Below are 18687 nucleotides of genomic sequence, written 5' to 3'. Positions count from 1 at the left end.
CTAGATTTTGTTCCTGATTTTCAGGGTGTTGATAGATTCTTGTAGGTTGACGTTGGTTGTGTTTCTTAGTGTGGGGGATTCCAGTTTTGGGGTATGAGGCTACTTTTTTATGTCCAAAGTGTCGCAAACATCCTGCCCGAGGGCACTGTGTGCGGGTGCCTGGTTGATTGAGGAAATGTGTGCAGGTGACCGTGAGGGCGAGACAGACCTGTGTGCTGTCCCGCACAGCTTTGTGGGCTCATCTGAGAACAGGTGCAGGTAGGACCCTCTGATGCACCACCAGCTCCCAGGCCCCCCAGCCTCTGGGCACTGGCTGCTCAGGCCCCTCTGGCTGCAGCTGCCAAGTTGCTGTCGGAAGTGGTTTACCTGATAGGTAGTTAGCAAACTTTTTTAAATTCTAAGTATCATTTTTAAAGATCATAAAATGACGATCCCCTGTAATCTTAGAGCCTAGATTGCTTCCCATGATACACAGCAGGGATGATAGGGGTCACAATGGCTTTTCCCTGTAAAACTCTCGGGGTTGTAAGTTTTTATTACCAAAATAACAAGTGTAATGCTAAAAGGATCTAGTTATGGAACGGTCATCTTTCCCATACCTCTTTGTGCCCCCAAACCCCGGGAAGCCTGCATTACCGACCTGTATGTGCGCCCCCCCCCCCTCAGGTCCTGAAAACAAATAGGTTTGTTTGTTTTTTAACTAATTCCCCTTAACAAAAATGTGGTCATTCTATCCATATTGAAAGTTGCCTTTTCCACTTTCCAAAACAGCGGAGACAGCCCCCTCTCCCCCTCCCACCCAGTCAGTAGATAAGCACTTTAATGGCTCTGAGGCTCTTCCTGTGAAGGTGAGTTCCCAGTGAGGATCAAACAGAGTCCCTAGAAACCTTGACGCCCCGTTCAAAGGCACAGGGATAGTGCTGTGCAGACGGTGCGGAGCTGTCAGGGAGCAGGGACGGGGGAGAAGGGAGGCCACATAGAGGAGGGAGCCTGGAACTGAAATGGGGCACAGTCCTAGCCTCAGCCCGTGTGAGAGAGTGAAAGCCCCAAGGCCACAGCTCAGTCCAGACTGGGAAAGGCCAGCCTGAGGCTCAGTCACATTGGGGATGTCCGGCCTGGGCCAGGCGTTCTGAGGTGGGGGCTGTACCAGTGATTGTCAGTGCAGTCAGTTATAGGAACCCCTGGCCCTGGTAATGGAAATGGCACCCCTGCATCTGTGAAGAGACTGCGAGTCGGAATTAGTCCAATTATTAACATGGCCTCCTTGGGCTGAAACTGGGTTCTGTCTAAATCTACCAGTTTCAAAACATTGAACACAACTATTTTCACAGATTTTTTTTCCCCTTCTGAATTGTTCTCCAGAATGCTAGCTCTTTGGAAAATAGAGAATGAAGAGGCAAACTATGAATAAAATTGCCATGTGATTTTACAACTTGATAACTTAATTTTGCTCTAATACATGGAATCAAACATTCAATTGAATGTCCTAAAAACCCATGATTTTGTTGTTGTTGTTTCTAGTCCAAAGCATCACAAGGTGGTGATTCTGAGCAAAATGAAGCCTCAAGAAAGACTAAGAAAAAGAAAGAAAAGTTTAACTCAAAATATGAAGCCCACACAGCACAAGAGCCGCCACGGATTGAAGTACATGTTTGTTCCCCTTCTGTGATGTATGGGTCCATCTTAATAGAAATGTGGGTTCATACTGGTTTCCTAAGTGAAAATCTTCAATGTTTTGTTTTTTGTTTTTTGTTTTTTTTTCAGTAATAGCTCTCTAGTGCTGAAAAAGAGCCATTACCCATTTTCCTCACATCTTCATTTTGGCCAGTGAAGAAAGTCTCCTAGCAGGCACTCAATAAACATTGCGGTCTAGGGACAAAACTGCTTATGTTGAAATTTAGTAGTTTATACACCATAGTACGAATATGTATCTCTCATATCTTCTTTACATATTTTTCTTCACTTTGGCATGCTGGCTTTGGAAGGCCTCCTTTTCTATCCAGAAATCTTACTATAATGTGCTTCACTAAAGAGAGAAATTTAAAATACCAGGAAGCCATCCTGAGCCCTGGTCACAAGAATGTCATGGCCTTGCAAAAGCACTCTTTACATTGTACTCCAAGAATGTCCCTGTCCTCCAGGCGTCCTGGGCTTGAACCCTGTTTCTCACAGGTCCGCGCTAGTAGACCAACAGCGTGGCTCCTGGGGCCTGCAGAGGCCAACGGTGCCGCCTGGGTGTCCAGCTGAGGGTCACGCTGAGGCTTTCCCTCCACTTGGGGGTTCCCAAAGCTCTGGGGACATTCACTTGGGAGTAGTGAGGTTGTGTTTGAAGAACTGTGATCATGGCACAGCATTGTGGTTTGGCCAATAAATTTCTGCCCTCACATCACTTCTCCAAGGCACCTAAAATGTTGACGAAGCACACAGACATGTTCAATGTGGTTTAGAGGCCTGTTGCCCCTCTGTTTTCCAGCCTGGGAGCAGCACACAGGAGAGGACACTGACATGCCCTGAGTCTGGTGATGCAAAGTGTAATGGAAGGATGGCGGCTGAGCACTCACCATGTCGTTAGGGGCAGTCTGTGGACTCCTCGGGTCCCCACTCTTGCTCTGTGGAGCAGGAGATTAGAACCATGGTCTTTAAATTGGTTCCAAATTAAGCTGAAGCCCTTAGATACGGGTTTGGGGCTGTTTGGGCTCACCTTTGAGCCCTTCTGTGGGAGCTTATTGTAGAACATGTGAGCAAGGAGAAGGTCTCACTTGGGTGTGTTTGGGTCTCACGATTCATGAAGCGCTAAAGGGTGTGTGGTTTACTTAGGATGCTGAAGAGTTCCCCATTCTGGCAGTTGCATCTGAAAGAAGAGACAGAGACAGAGTAGAGTCACGGAAATGTCAATCTAAGCAGCAGCCACAGGTAAATTCTAGATTGAAAGCCACAATTGCTTTAGGCTTACCCTCTCTTGCTAAACTCACTCTTGAGACAAAACTGCTTTCCAGACTTCTTTGTGGAGGCCGGTTTTGTTTTTATTTCTTATTCGTTGGAGGCATTCAGTATGTTGAAGCAGAACTGCTTTTCAGCTAAAACACTTTGTCACTTTTGTAATGAGAGTTGGTAATTACCACTGCAATATCAGAAAGGAGGCAAATACGTACTGCCTGTGAGACTGATTTAAAGAAATAATGGTGATTCTGTGTATTCAGGAACCAAGACTTCCTTTGTGAGGCAGTAGTGTCCGACAGAAGGAAATAGCAGAGCCATCCAGTTTCTGAATACTCTTAAGTAGTCAGGCAGGCGGTAGAGATGCTGCTCCTTGTTTCCTGGCCCGCTGTGGGATCAGGAATGAGCTCAGGACTCATGATCTAAGTGAGGAACTTCTGCACTTTGGGCATGTTCATTGTCATTTTGCCTTTCAAATTGGGATAACTTTTCACATTTGTTGAAGGAAAAATGGCACACCTTGTGTGAATTAACTTTGCATTACCATGTTATGATTTACACCTGTACTGCACTGAGTGCTGGCGTTGTGACGTGAGCCCTCAGCCAGTGGGGTATGGTGGTGTCAGGGAAGAGAACAGTGGGCAGGAGAGCAGGAGTGAAGGTGCTAAAGCACGAGCCACAACCTGCCTGCACAGCCTTTATTACTGTCTCCAACCCAGAGCCCAGCTGTGTCAGAAAGCACATTTCCTGAGAGTACATCCAACCTGCTGGGTGTGACTGGCCTGGTAAATTAGTTCCATGGCAGCTGATTGACTCACTTGGGCAATTGAAGAATGAATGGAGCTAACAAGGCACTAATACTGACCAATCAGCCTCCCATACAGCAACTTTTATAGCCAAAGACTTTATACAGGTGTTGGCTTCTTGTCTGTAGATGTACACTGTTACGGGGGGATGCAGACATAATTGTAGGTGGTTTAATATAAACCCAGTGTTATGAGAAAAGAGGGAGAAAATACTAGTAAATAACTCCGGTGGTAATATTAGCAGAGAATGTGGGGATTGCTTGGGTTTTTCTCTTTATTTAAGATTTTTATAGTCTCTAAGTCTATTTCATTTTATCTTTTATTATATGATCTTTTTGTCATGAGATGAAAGCACAGCTTGTAAAATGTATTATTATAAACTTACGATTTTTTAACTTTTTAGAGTAATTTTAAAAGTGGAAAGAAGAGCCAAACTCCAGTACAGTTGGATTTAGGGGGAATGCTGACAGCACTGGAAAAGAAGCAGCACTCCCAGAATGCAAAGCAGTCTTCCAAACCAGTGGTGTTTTCAGGTAAAAGGGTCTTTTAATCTCAAATGATTGGAAGTTTTTTTTCAGATAGACTATTTTGTGACTGCTTTCTTTTGTAACCAAAAGTCATTTATAAACAAAACATATGGTACTGGAATAAGGATAGGCAAACCACTGGGATGGAAATGATAGTCCAGAAGTACACTCACATATGTATGGCCGGTGGATCGTTGACAGGGGTGCTGAGTTCATTAAAAGGACAAAGAGCCGGGACCAGTTTGGCTCAATGGACAGAGCGTCGGCTTGGAGACTGAAAGGTCCCGGGTTCGATTCCGGTCAAGGGCATGTACCTTGGTTGTGGGCATATCCCCAGTAGGGGGTGTGCAAGAGGCAGCTGATCAGTGACTCTATCTCATTGATGTTTCTAACTCTCTATCTCTCTCCCTTCCTTTCTGTACAAAAATCAATAAAATATATATTTAAAAATAAATAAATAAATAAATGGACAAAGAATGTTAAAAACTGGTTCTGGGACAACTGGATTTCCATCTGCATAAGAATAGAGTTGGACCTTCATATAAACAGAAATGAACTCAAAATGGATCAGTGACCTAATTATGAGCTAAAATTGTGACACTCCTAGAAGAAAACAGGTAAATTTTCAAGCTCTTGGATTAGACAAGGAATTTTAGTTCGGACACCAAAAGGACAGGCAGCAAAGCACCAGTCTGCATTCCCACCAGCAGAGCACAGGGTTCCTTTCTCTCTGCATCCTCATCAGCACTTGTCCTTTGTTGACTTGTTGATGGTAGCCAGTCTGACAAGTGGGAGATGGTACCTCACTGTTGTTTTGATTTGCATTTCTCGGATGATTAGTGATGTTGAGCATGTTTTCATATGTCTCTGGACCATCTTTATGTCTTCTTTTGAAAAGTGTCTATTTAGGTCTGTTGCCCATTTTTTTATTGGATTGTTTATCTTCCTTTTGTTAAGTTGTATGAGTTCTCTGTAAATTTTGGAGATTAAACCCTTATTGTTGATAACATTGGCAAATACATTCTCCTATGCAGTGGGCTTTCTTGTTTTGTTGATGGTTTCTTTTGCTGTGCAGAAGCTTTTTATTTTGATGTAGTCCTTTTGTTTATTTTCTCCTTGTTTATTTTCTCCTTAATTTCCTTTGCCCTAGGAGCTGTTTTGGTAAAGATATTACTTGACCTGTGCCTGATATTTTGCTACCTGTGAAGTCTTCTAATATTTTTATGGTTTCTCATCTTACATTTAAGTCCTTTAGCCATTTTTGAGTTTATTTTTGTGTAGGGTGTAAATTAGCGATCATCCTGAGGTATTTTAAAATAACTCATAGACATCTTGTCATTTTGCCTGTAAATACCCAAGTCATCATCTCTGATAGTGGTTTTATTTTTAACTGAACCACCCTGCTATCCTTTCATCTAATATTAATGATTATTTCTTGTTAGCATCTTGTATCCAGTCTGTGTTTGAGTTTCCTTCATTGTCTCAACAGATTTGGAAATTTTATTCCTATCAGGATGCACATTTTCATGCATTGCATGTCTGAGTAATTCTTATGTATGGTAGCTCCCTTTATCCATGGAGACACATTCCATGGCCCTCCCCTCAGCAGATGCCTGGAACCAGTCAGTACTGAACCCTGAGCACCCTCTGCTTTTCCCCGTGTTGTGCATGCTGATGGATAAGTTTAAACCGCTCTTGTACCTCAGGGCCATTGAGCAAAATACAGGTTGCTTGAACACAAGCACTGCAGTACCGCCATAGTTGATCTGAGACAGTGACTAAGTGACAGCGGACACGTAGTATATACAGAGTGCATACACTGGGCCAAGGGAAGATTCACATCCCAGGACAGAGCCACAGTGCAAGATGTCATTACACTGCTCAGAATGGCATGCAGTTTAAAACTTACAAATTGTTTATTTCTGGAATTTTCCATTTAACATTTTTGGACCACAGTTGACCACAGGTAACTGAAACTGCAAAAAGCAACATTGCTTTTAACAGAGGACTGCTGTATACCGAAGCTTGAGACCACTGCCCCGTTAGCCTTTCCTCAACCTGCTTTCCTCGGCTATCTTCTGTTAGTGAAGGCTGCAGTGCGGTCCCGGCGTGTTCTTTGGTGGGAGTTGAGCCATCTTCTTGTCCCTGGAATGAGGCCTTCTGTTTCTCAGTATCTGTGACCATGTGACTCGTTTTTGGCTGAGGACATTTCTGGTGTCTGGACTTAGGATGGCCCTTTGAGAAAGTCTCTCTGCACACTGCCAGGTGACACCACCTTTGCAGAAGTCAGCTCTTGGTTTCCATGTGCCTGTCTTCTATCTTGTAAGAGTAACATTTCTAGTTGATTCTCTCGCATTTCTTACACACAGACACGTTTTCCCAGATCCCCTCATGTGCGGTAGGCAACAGTCCTGAGAGGACTCATCACTGCCCAGGACTTGTGTTGCATTCTGGTTCTGCTCTACGTCCTACACCTGCTTCCTGCTCCCATGGGCAGGCAGCTCTTGCTTGCCACTTAGCTTTAGAGTTACTATTTTTTTTTTTAAATACGTTTTTATTGATGTTAGAGAGAGAGGAAAGAAGAGGGATAGAGAGATAGAAACATCGATGAGAGAAACATCCATTGGCTGCCTCCTGCACTCTCCCTAATGGGGATCCAGCCTGCAACCCTGACATGTGCCTGACCAGGATTCGATTTGGTGACTTCTTGGTTCATGGGTCGATGCTCAACCAGTGAGCCACACTGGCTGGGCTGAACCAGTGTAAGTTTTAGAAGCAAGAAAGATTCCTTACTGGAGTCTTGTGCATTTAATCACAGTCTTTTTTTTTCTTCTTTTAAATCCGCACCCCAGGTTATATTTTCTCTTAATTTTTTTAGAGAGTGGAGGGGAGTGAGGAGGGAGGGGAAGGAGAGAAATAGAGAGGGAGAGGGAGAGGGAGAGGGAGAGGGAGAGGGGAAGAGAGGAGAGGGAGAGAGACATTCTGCATGCACCCCGACTTGGGGCTGGGGATGGAGCCTGCAACCAAAGTACGTGCCCTTGATTCTTTGGGCCAACCCCTGGACCTAACCACTAAGCAAAACCAGCCGAGGCTTGATGTGTTTTTTGATGATATGGTTAGTCACAGAAGGAAAACGGGAGAAGCTCAAGAAAAAAGCAAAGCTTATCCTACTCCCAGGTCCTGGAGCCAGGAGACACAGTGTGCAGGCCAGAGCCTTTATTGGGTTTCCACTGGGACGGGCCCTCCTTGCCCAGGTCCCTGTTAACACCATGGCAAGTCGCATGGCACAGGGTGCAGACAGGAGGAGGGGCAGGGCTGGAGAGCTGCAGTTGGCAGTGTAGGGGCCCGGGGGGTGGGGAGGGTGGGGAAGGGATGTCCTGAACTAACAGTTAGCACTGGCATGGACAGCATGCCTACGTGAGCAGGGTTGGTATGACTCATTTTCTTTTTTTTTAAATATATTTTTATTGATTTTTTACAGAGAGGAAGGGAGAGGGATAGAGAATTAGAAACATTGATGAGAGAGAAACATCAATCAGCTGCCTCCTGCACACTCCCCACTGGGGATGTGCCCGCAACCAAGGTACATGCCCTTGACCAGAATCGAACCTGGGACCTTTTAGTCCGCAGGCCGACACTCTGTTCACTGAGCCAACCTGGTTTTGGCGGTATGGACTCATTTTCAAGAAAAGCCGATGACAGGAACCAAGCCAGTTACACATACATTTCAAACATAATGCTGGGAGCAAGTTTCCACAGATACACAGCAGCTGTGCCAGGGCCAGGGCTGGAGATGGCACAGAGCAGGGGCCCCGTGGACTCGTTCCGCACTGTAGCAGGGAGCCCAGCAGCCGGGACATCCTGGACATGCCCGGTTACCACGGCGTAGTAACTGACATTCCACGCTGATGAGTGTGGGCACATAACGTTGGGGAGGTTTTTTTTTTATTGTTGTTTTTTTGGTGCCGTGACTCGGATTCGACATTGGAGAGTCTTGATGGCTGTTGGAGCTGGGCAGTGGGAACATGGGTATTGTAGTTACTCTGTCCTCCTCTTTGCTGTGTGCTGGAAATTTTCCTAGTTATAAAGTGCAGGGAAGCATACACAGATGAGCTATTTCGTGGGAGGAGGAATGAGGGGTAGAAAGTAGAGGCATCGTATGTACAGAATACCGGAAATGCCCGCAGTCAGAATGTGAGGCCACACATTAATACTTCACTGAGAAACAAGAGACTTCCTAGAGGAATAGGAAGACGGTTCTTCCTAAGTTCATGGACACTTTCCTTGGAGGCCGCCCAAAGGGACTGTCACACTGTCTCACTGGCGGTTGTTGCCAGAGCCATCCCTGGGGCCACTTGCTGCAGGGACGCCGGGCCGGGGGGGGGGGGGGGGTACCCTGAGGCACGCACCCTCCTGTGTTGCAGTCGGGGCCGTTCCCGTCCTCTCCAAAGAGGCCCCGTCGGGGAAGAAGGGCCACCGCGCCAGCCAGGTGAAGACCCCGCACAACCCCTTGGACTCCAGCGCGCCCCTGACGAAGAAGGGGAAGCAGAGGGAGGTGCCCAGAGCCAAGAAGCCCACCTCCCTGAAGAAGGTGGGTGATGCTGCCTTGAGCCCGGCCCGAGCGGTGGCACCAACCGGTGGTCCGGGAGGTCCGGGAGGTGGGCGGCCACTGCCCCAGTTGACCCAGCAGCCTTCCGGTGATCAGGACAACACTCAACCATCTGAGCTTCTGGTGCCTCCTCTTTGGGGTCTGTGTGGTCGGGCAGAGGGAAGCGTGTTTTAAATACTTCGCAGTGACATGGACAGAAAATGAGAACTGGGGAGAGTTACATTCTCCTTATTTGATACCCTCATCCCACATGAGGCAAATCTGCTGTTGGGTTTCGGTGAATGTTGGACACTTCCTGGCAGATGCTCAGTCAGGGCTGCCACACTGGTTTCTCCATTTGATTCTCAGCAGCCTAGGGGTGTGGCCATCTCCGGGGGGCAGTGTCTTGCTGAGGCCGGGTGCTGTCCGCTGCAGCGCTGCGTCAGAGCCCAGGTTCACAGCCTGCGGGTGCACCTGCGGAGGGGCCGTGCCGCTCCTGGCCAGCCCCTGGCCGGGCGGGGCGTGTGGCCGCTGTGAGGGCACGCTGGGCACACTGCCCGTAAGCCGACCCTGGGTGTTTATTTTGCAAAAGAGCTTTTTGTAAGTACAAGTATTTGGGTGCTTTAATCGTTTATTCAATTTTAAAGATCATTTTGAAAGAACGGGAGGAGAGAAAGCAGCAGCGTCTCCAGGAAAACGCTGTGAGCCCAGCTCTCGCCGGTGACGAAGCACAAGAGACAGAGAGTGGTGATGACCTGGCCCTGGAGCAGGGGGAGCCCGCAGGTACCAGTCCTGTTGGTTGCGTCTTCATTTGGGGCAGACCCCCCAGCCTCCGCCACTTAGAACGCAGGAGTTTTTAGATGCCCAGCTGGACAGTGAGAGGCTGTCCCCGTGGACAGTGGGCTTCTGGGCTTCTGGGGTCTGTGCGGGCAGGGCATGAGGCTTCGAGTTCGATCTGTGTGGCACTGGATGGTCCTGGCGACTTGAAGTAGCTTTGAGGATTAGCCCCATTCACTGCAAAGCCGTTTTCCCCTGAGTGTGCGAGACATAGTGCCATGCAGACAGCGTGTTTAGTAACTTTTTTATTACATGACACCTGGGCCTGCCCAACCACAGCCCCGGTGAGCGGTTGTGCTCCTTCCCAGGGAGCCTTGCAGTGGTGTCCCTCTGGCTGCCAGTATGTCTGATTGTCACTGCTGTGCAGCGTCCGGGTGTCGGGTGGGCCACGGTGCCATTGGACGCAGCCCGAGCAGTGTGGGGGGAGAGTGAGAGGGCGTGAGCACTCCTTCCCGCGGCCTTCCCCAGGCAGGTGGCAGGTGGGCCGGGGCCGGCCGGCCGCGGAGGCTTCTGCCAGGCAGGCTGCCAGGTGCTACCGGTCCCGCCCACCGGGGAGCGGCCACTGCAGGGCTTTGCATTTGTTGCGTCTGCCAACCTGGCTGGTGCGATGTGTGCTCCCAGTTTCCTTCTCTGGTGAGCTGGAGCCTCCCGTGCACGCTGGAAATTACTAGAAGGAACATTTGGGGGACCTTGGCCATTATGGAATCCGGTCTGATGTGTTCAAACACACCCCTTGAGGCTCTCATAGATATTTGAGTTGAGCTCTGATTTAAGGATTATTTGATGACGGAATAGTCTCAAGCATTTAAGTGCAAAAACTTCAGAACTAAAAACCTGCTTTTTAAATTTCCCGATAGGAACTTCAAGTTAAAATTTAAAATTAAAATGTAAATTTGGCCACTGCACACTTAAAATGGTTAAAACGGTACATTTTATAAATATTTTACTGCAGTAAAAATAACTAAGTTGGTGTCAGGAAGACACCTGCAGGAGCAACAGAAAGTTGCCAGGTACTTCTGTTTTCCCACGCCGTTCCCATCGCTGCGGCGGCGGGCGGCGCTCAGCTGCCTGTTTGCATCGGCGGATGCGGGTGCCTCTGGCTGCCCTGGTGACACTGCCCTGCCCCAGCCCCACAGGTGCTGTGCTGCGACCTGCTTTTCTGTGACGCTCCGGGGGGAGCAGAAGCCTCCATGTGGTCCTCTCCTGCGGGAGAGAGCCAGTCAGAAGAGCCGCTGGGAGCGGAGATCCATAAGGAGGCGGAGACCTCCCTGGCTCCCGAGGGTGCCAGCTGCCCCAAGATCCACAGCCGGAGGTTCAGGGAGTGAGTAAACCTGTGGGGACTGGGGCACGGAGTTCTCCCGCCCTGACGTGCTCAAACTGGAAAGCTGAGAGCTGGGCCAGCGTGCTGATCCCTCCGGTGAAGGTGGCCAGGGCTACTGAATCTGCTCCTACGAGGGCTCTTGTCCTGCGGGTGTGATGGCAGAGGAGCCCGTGAATCCAGGTTTTCTGTTGGGGCAGCGGTTCCTTGAGAGAGTGCGTGACATTTGGGTTCCCTTTTTTAAAAAGGACATATTTTTATTTATTTTAGAGAGAAAGGGAGAGGGAGAGATGGAAAAATCAATGATGAGATTCATTGATCAGCTGCTTGTAGCATGCCCCTCACTGGGGATTGAGCCCATCGCCCAGGCATGTACCCTGGCCAGGAACAGAACCATGACCTGGTTCCTGGGATAATGTTCAACTACTGAGCAGCACTGTCCGGGATTGGGTTCCCTTTTGTCGTTTGGTTTCTCTGCATAATTTTTTAGGGAGCTCTGCTCTCCACCCCACTTTTTCCCAGGACAGACTGTCCAGGTGTTTGAGGAGAGGCGCACAGGGAATGGCCAGTGAGGGGTGCCCTGCATGCTGTGGTGTGGGAAGGTGCAGAGGTTCTTCCCTGTGAGGGGGGGGAGGGGGGGCGATGCTTGATGAAACCCAGTCAGTCAGGAACCCGCGTTCAGTCGCTTGTCTGAGGGACCTGCCAGGGGCGTTCTCCGGAGGCGGACGGGGCAAGCTGGGGGCACGGCTGTTTCTTCCAGTTATTGCAGCCAGGTTCTCAGCAAGGAGGTGGATGCCTGTGTCGCGGAGCTGCTGAAAGAGCTGGTCCGTTTCCAAGACCGGATGTACCAGAAAGATCCCGTCAAGGCCAAGACCAAACGCCGGCTTGTGCTGGGGCTGAGGGAGGTGCTCAAACACCTGAAGCTCAGAAAGCTGAAGTGCGTCATCATCTCTCCCAACTGCGAGAAGATCCAGTCGAAAGGTAGGGTGCCCTGAGCACGGGCAGTGTGTGGGCCTCCTGTAGCGGGGCTTATTGCCCCTGCCGGCCTTACCCTACTGCAGCCAGGCCCGCGGTTCCTCCTGGCTGGACGGCCGCCTGCAGGCCTCCGGAAGCAGGAAAGGCTTGCTCTGGAGCTGGGGGTCACTGGCCCTCACAGCAGTCTGGTGGCTGCCCGCCGGGCGGCGGCTCTCGTCTGTTTTAGATTCATGGTTTGGCCCGTGACTTCCCCTGTGCCTGTGCTCATTAATGACTGACCCCTGTGCCTGTGCTCATTAATGACTGACCCCTGTGCCTGTGCTCATTAATGCCGACCCCTGTGCCTGTGCTCATTAATGCCTGACCCCTGTGCCTGTGCTCATTAACGACGACCCCTGTGCCTGTGCTCATTAATGCCTGACCCCTGTGCCTGTGCTCTTTAATGCCGACCCCTGTGCCTGTGCTCATTAATGCCGACCCCTGTGCCTGTGCTCATTAATGCCGACCCCTGTGCCTGTGCTCATTAATGCCTGACCCCTGTGCCTGTGCTCATTAATGACGACCCCTGTGCCTGTGCTCATTAATGCCTGACCCCTGTGCCTGTGCTCATTAATGCCTGACCCCTGTGCCTGTGCTCATTAATGCCGACCCCTGTGCCTGTGCTCATTAATGCCTGACCCCTGTGCCTGTGCTCATTAATGCCGACCCCTGTGCCTGTGCTCATTAATGCCTGACCCCTGTGCCTGTGCTCATTAATGCCGACCCCTGTGCCTGTGCTCATTAATGCCGACCCCTGTGCCTGTGCTCATTAATGCCTGACCCCTGTGCCTGTGCTCATTAATGACGACTCCTGTGCCTGTGCTCATTAATGACAACCCCTGTGCCTGTGCTCATTAATGCCTGACCCCTGTGCCTGTGCTCATTAATGCCTGACCCCTGTGCCTGTGCTCATTAATGCCTGACCCCTGTGCCTGTGCTCATTAATGCCTGACCCCTGTGCCTGTGCTCATTAATGCCTGACCCCTGTGCCTGTGCTCATTAATGCCGACCCCTGTGCCTGTGCTCATTAATGCCTGACCCCTGTGCCTGTGCTCATTAATGCCGACCCCTGTGCCTGTGCTCATTAATGCCTGACCCCTGTGCCTGTGCTCATTAATGCCGACCCCTGTGCCTGTGCTCATTAATGCCTGACCCCTGTGCCTGTGCTCATTAATGCCGACCCCTGTGCCTGTGCTCATTAATGCCTGACCCCTGTGCCTGTGCTCATTAATGACGACCCCTGTGCCTGTGCTCATTAATGACGACCCCTGTGCCTGTGCTCATTAATGCCTGACCCCTGTGCCTGTGCTCATTAATGACGACCCCTGTGCCTGTGCTCATTAATGCCTGACCCCTGTGCCTGTGCTCATTAATGCCTGACCCCTGTGCCTGTGCTCATTAATGCCTGACCCCTGTGCCTGTGCTCATTAATGCCGACCCCTGTGCCTGTGCTCATTAATGCCTGACCCCTGTGCCTGTGCTCATTAATGACGACCCCTGTGCCTGTGCTCATTAATGACAACCCCTGTGCCTGTGCTCATTAATGCCTGACCCCTGTGCCTGTGCTCATTAATGCCGACCCCTGTGCCTGTGCTCATTAATGCCTGACCCCTGTGCCTGTGCTCATTAATGCCGACCCCTGTGCCTGTGCTCATTAATGCCTGACCCCTGTGCCTGTGCTCATTAATGCCGACCCCTGTGCCTGTGCTCATTAATGCCTGACCCCTGTGCCTGTGCTCATTAATGCCGACCCCTGTGACCCCTGTGCCTGTGCTCATTAATGCCTGACCCCTGTGCCTGTGCTCATTAATGCCGACCCCTGTGCCTTGCTCATTAATGCCGACCCCTGTGCCTGTGCTCATTAATGCCGACCCCTGTGCCTGTGTTCATTAATGACGACCCCTGTGCCTGTGCTCATTAATGCCTGACCCCTGTGCCTGTGCTCATTAACGACGACCCCTGTGCCTGTGCTCATTAATGCCTGACCCCTGTGCCTGTGCTCTTTAATGCCGACCCCTGTGCCTGTGCTCATTAATGCCGACCCCTGTGCCTGTGCTCATTAATGCCTGACCCCTGTGCCTGTGCTCATTAATGCCTGACCCCTGTGCCTGTGCTCATTAATGCCGACCCCTGTGCCTGTGCTCATTAATGCCTGACCCCTGTGCCTGTGCTCTTTAATGCCGACCCCTGTGCCTGTGCTCATTAAAAGTCTGGGTTTTCCGGGCTGGGGTGGCTCAAGGATTGGGCGCTGACTAATGAGCTAGGAGGTCAGGCTCGATCCCTAGTATGGGGTGGGTTGCAGGAGGCAGCCAATCATTGATTCTCTCTCATCATTGATGTTTCCAAAACTCTCTCCCCCTCCCTCTCTTCCTCTCTGAAATTAAAAAAATAAAAAGAGGCTTGAGTTTGTCCAAGCACTTGGCCATCTTTCTGACATCGGAAGCTTGGTTCCATTGAATGGGATGGGAAATGCTGGGTGAGGTGATTGACAGTGGCCTCCCACATGTGGCCTCTCTCCAGTGGCCCTCAGTGTGTCCGTTCTGTGTCCTCGGACTTTGCAGTAGAGCAGTGTTTCCCAAACTTTTGACATATGTGTACCCCTTCTATAATTTTCGTAACACTGAGTACCCCTCGTACTCATGAGACCGTAGAATTAAGCACAGCTAAGCACAGTGCAGTGCATATCCCACCAAACTCTTCCCGTACCCCTGGGAGTATGCGCACCACACTTTGGGAAACACTGCAGTAGAGGGATGGTGGTCAGGAGCAGAACGCCAGCAGACGTGCCCCATGAGGGCCGTGCCTACACTTGGACGTCATGCTCTTTCCCAGCCGTCCCGTCCCACCGTGACACATTCCGCTCGGTGGCGCCCTGGCGAGGCGGGCCAGATCCTACACTGAGCTTTCCAGTTGCCATTTTACATCGGGAGGAATGTGGTTCCTGACTTGTATGCGGCCCCGGGCCCAGCCTGGCAGTGTCCACCCACCCACGCTCGGCAGGGTCCAGGCTTCGCTGGGTGGAATAGGACAGCAGGGGTGTCAGGGGCCTGCCCACTTGAGTGCTGCAAACTTGGCTGGCGGTGGGCCTCCTCAGACAGTCGCACAGGGGGCATTCTGTGGCTTCCTTTTCTAAAATTGTTCTGAGCTCTGTGCCACCTGTGTCAGTCGTTGTGGGGACCCCCCCCCCCCCCAATTTGTGTGGTATTTATTTCAATTTAAATATCTGAATTGATTTTGGAGAGAGAGGACGGGAGAGGGAGAGAGAAAATCATGAGTTTGAGAAACAGATCAGTTGCCTCCCACATGTCCTGACTGGGAATCAAACCTTCTAGTGCACAGGATGGTGCTCAGGCCAGAGCTGTGTGGTGTGTATTGACTCCTGCTGGCTCCTTTGCCTCACGTGTGCCGCCTGTGCCGTGTGGGCCTGCGGGCATCTCCCTGCAGGGCGCTCACCCCTCGCCCTGTGCATGTCTTCCGTGGCTGATGTGGAGAGGGTGTATGGGTGCGTCTGGGAGACGGGCTTTCTGCTTCTTGCCCTGTGTTCCCGGTTCCTCTCCTCTCTGATGGAGCACTTCCTGTCCAGGGTTTGGGAGGCGAGGCCGTGTGCCTGGTGCCCCAGGTCTGGCGCTGTGGGCTTTGCACTCTGAATGCCCCTCCCCTGTCCTCTGCCAGCGCCTGGAGCCGGGGGCTCAGATGCTGGGCGCCTGCACTGGACCTGCTGTTACTTCTTCTCACATCTGTTGGTTCTCTCCTAAACATCCTGAAGGAGCTCTCATTCCTGCCATGTTACACCCGGGCTGTGCTTGTTGTTCGGGTGGTTTGTGCCTCGCGGGTGCGAAGCTTTCCTCTCCCCGCGGAGGGGTGGTTTGCCCTTCGATCTCACCGGAGGTCTCCTTGGCTGTCCGCTGTGTCTGCTGCTGCTCAGAAGCAGACCGGTCTGGGCTTGGCTGGGCTGGGGGTTAAGGCTGTGAACCGGAAGCTGGTTTCTGCCTACGTCGGCCTAGAGGGTCCCAGAATTTGCAATTCTCGAGAATTCTCGGAGATGCTGCTGCTTCAGGACCCAGTGTAATCTCCGCCACAGGACGACTGACTGGCAGGGCGGCCGCTGGGGGGGAAGGCCCCTGGGCAGGAAGACCCCGCCGCCTGCCTCCTGGAGGGAGGTTCCGCCTGTCCTCACGCCCTGGGTGGGGTGGCCTGCGGGCCTGCCTCCTGTCCTCCTCTCGGCAGCGGTTCGGAAGGTGCCCACGCAGCGGACGGTGCCCAGCTGGTTGTAGCCAAGGCTTCCCCGCCTGCTGTTGGGTTAGGTAGGCGGGCTCAGCTGTGCGTTTGTGATTCAGCTTCCAAATATTTTTTTGCTCTTGTCTCGCATTCTTCTGTGGATTTACATCTTTAAAAAACTAAACAAAAAAAAAAAAGGCATGTGTGTAGCCCAGAGGACCGAGCTCAGCTTGGCCTGACACAGTAGTAGTTCCTCTATTTTTTGTGTGGAGGCATAAGGAATTTGATTTTACCTCCTATAAATGCTTTTTCTTGGAAATGACAGCTTGTGGTCATTTTAGAGGTAAGCTCAGTATTGCAGCTGTGGAGTGTGTAGAAGGACTGCTTTTTTCAGTATAAAAAAGCTCAGGGCGGCCTTTAGCCCAGTAGTCAATCCTGCGGGAATGGTTCGCAGGATGGAGCGTTGTGCCGGTCTGAGGCTGTCCCATGTGGAACCCGGAGAGCGGGCACATGGCGTGTTTCAGCTCTCACTCACTGGTTAGGTCAGTTGAGTCAAGCTGTCAATTGGCTGCTGTGTCGGGTCCCCAAGCCCACGTGCTCAGTGACGTGCAGAGGACGCCCAGGACGTGAGGGCATGGCGCTGTCTTTGGGCTGCGATGTGTTGCAGTGGAAGGAGGCAGTGGTCAGACGGGAGGGGTGTGGGGGAAGCCAGGGATCCAGGCACAGCCCTCAGGCTGCCTCTGGGTGGGCACACAGAAGTGTTGTCTCCGGGAGGCTGGGAGAAACTCGGCGCCCTGGGTATGTACTGGGGTCTGGGCGCGTGGGCACCCTCTGCCCAGCATGTGCCAGCTCGGGAAGCTCGCTGAGCCCGTAAAGCTCGGTTCCTCAAGCAGCAGAGGCCCAGCAGGCACTCTGGTCAGCTCGGTACCCTCCAGACCCAGCTCTGTTGCCTGCTGACGTGCAGCCGCACAGCCGGCTTCCTGAGGACAGCACCTGGGCAACCGGACAGGGCCTGCCCGGCCTGGGTGCTCAGGAGGCAGAGACCCCGGAGGGAGAGGCGACTCGGCCATACTCGGGTCAGTGTGAGGTGATGAGGCGTAATCATATCTCAGGAACATCCCCTCACTCCACCCCTGCCCCCTCCCTCTCCCAGGCCTGCCGGCACGGGGGTGTTTCTTGAACGTGTATGTCCTCAGAGGCTGTTTCCTCCTCAGCCTCATGCTCTCCTGGTGGATCGGAGTGGAGGCGGGCGGATATAGCTGTGGGGCAGAATGCGTTTCCAGTTCCCACCGAGTGGGGTGTGCACGAGAGGAAATTCAGAAATCAGGTACTTAGTTCCCGGGACAGGAGGTGCGGGAACCTTGTCCCTGTCTGGGAGTGGGTCTGTCAGAGCCAAGAGCAGTGTGACCCTTCCAGGCGCTGGCTTAGAGCCGCTCGGCTTGCTAATGGGGTGGGGGTGGGGCTCATCATCTCATTTCTTTTGAGGAGCAAACGTCCAGATCCCTCCAGCTCCTCAGTCAGTCACCACTGCCATGTTTACATGTATGGTTAATAGTCCACAGGTGTGTATGAGCACTGTGTGTGTGTGTGTGTGTGTGTGTGTGTGTGTATGTGAGAGAGAGGTGTGAATGAGAGAGAGAGGGGGGGGGGGGTGGCCACCTGTCAGTGCCTCGCACAGTGCTGTGCTGTGCGCCCGGAAGGGCATGGGCACCTGTGGGTGGCTCATAGCCTGTGGCGGTTGCTCTGTGGGTCTGCCGTTGCTGCCTGTGCTCCCCTCTGGCTGCTGTCTGGAGGGGCATCGTTTCTCCCCTGTGCATCCTTGCTGGCCGTGGGGTGCAGCCTGCACGTGTAACCATGGCCCCACCGCTGGGCCTGCCCCTCCTGGCCCCCCACCTGGGGCGGCGGCGTATCCTCATTGCTTAAGAGCAGGGCACTTCTGTGAACTGCTGCTCATATTCTTTTGGGATGTGGATCAGTTTTGTACAGATACTGCCTTTCTGTGTAACAAGAAAGTTGGCTAAAGTGGTATATGTTTTTCTGGTTTGTCAGCAGCCTGATTTCTCCCCACCTTTTCCTGACCAGGCAGGCAGTGGGTTTGTGTATCAGTAGTTTTTATTCTTACCTTTTATCACATCGATATTTTATGTCAGTCCTCGGCCTTTGCCTCCAAGGAAATGAAGTTTTACACTGTTTCTCCCTGTTCTCCATGTTGGTTTGGTCTGTGCAGCACATATGCCAGTCTCAGGTGGCTCTTTCCGAGGTGGACCGCACGGCTCGATCCTGCGTCTCCGGGCCATTTCTGGGCCCTCTCCTGCCTCTGCACCCGTTCCCGCCCCTGCAGCCTCAGAGCGTGCTTTCAGTGCCTGGTGATGCTTTTCCAAAATGTATTTTCCTTTTTCAAAATGCTATTTTGTTTGTATATATGTTTCATACTTTTCATTT

The 18687-nt window shown here is 51.6% G+C and overlaps 1 protein-coding gene across 23 annotated transcripts in view; it reads left to right on the top strand.

Moving 5' to 3' along the window:
• SECISBP2 (SECIS binding protein 2) overlaps positions 1-18687 on the top strand; it is a 43576-nt gene that overhangs the window by 14759 nt on the left and 10130 nt on the right. For 17 of the 23 annotated variants that reach the window (XM_045575015.1, XM_036420086.2, XM_045575026.1 and 14 more), the window contains 7 exons: positions 1522-1644; positions 2818-2913; positions 4147-4276; positions 8695-8861; positions 9506-9641; positions 10824-11016; positions 11774-11994. In XM_045575015.1, coding sequence (XP_045430971.1) covers positions 1522-1644; positions 2818-2913; positions 4147-4276; positions 8695-8861; positions 9506-9641; positions 10824-11016; positions 11774-11994 — 1066 coding nt within the window. Of the gene's footprint in view, positions 1-1519; positions 1645-2817; positions 2914-4146; positions 4277-8694; positions 8862-9505; positions 9642-10823; positions 11017-11773; positions 11995-18687 lie in introns of all 23 variants that reach the window. The other 6 variants (XM_045575025.1, XM_045575024.1, XM_045575023.1 and 3 more) reach the window with 3 other exon arrangements.

Source organism: Pipistrellus kuhlii, unplaced genomic scaffold, assembly GCF_014108245.1.
Source record: "Pipistrellus kuhlii isolate mPipKuh1 unplaced genomic scaffold, mPipKuh1.p scaffold_m20_p_61, whole genome shotgun sequence".
NCBI lineage: Eukaryota > Metazoa > Chordata > Mammalia > Chiroptera > Vespertilionidae > Pipistrellus > Pipistrellus kuhlii.
This window is presented reverse-complemented; position numbering and strand designations above follow the sequence as displayed.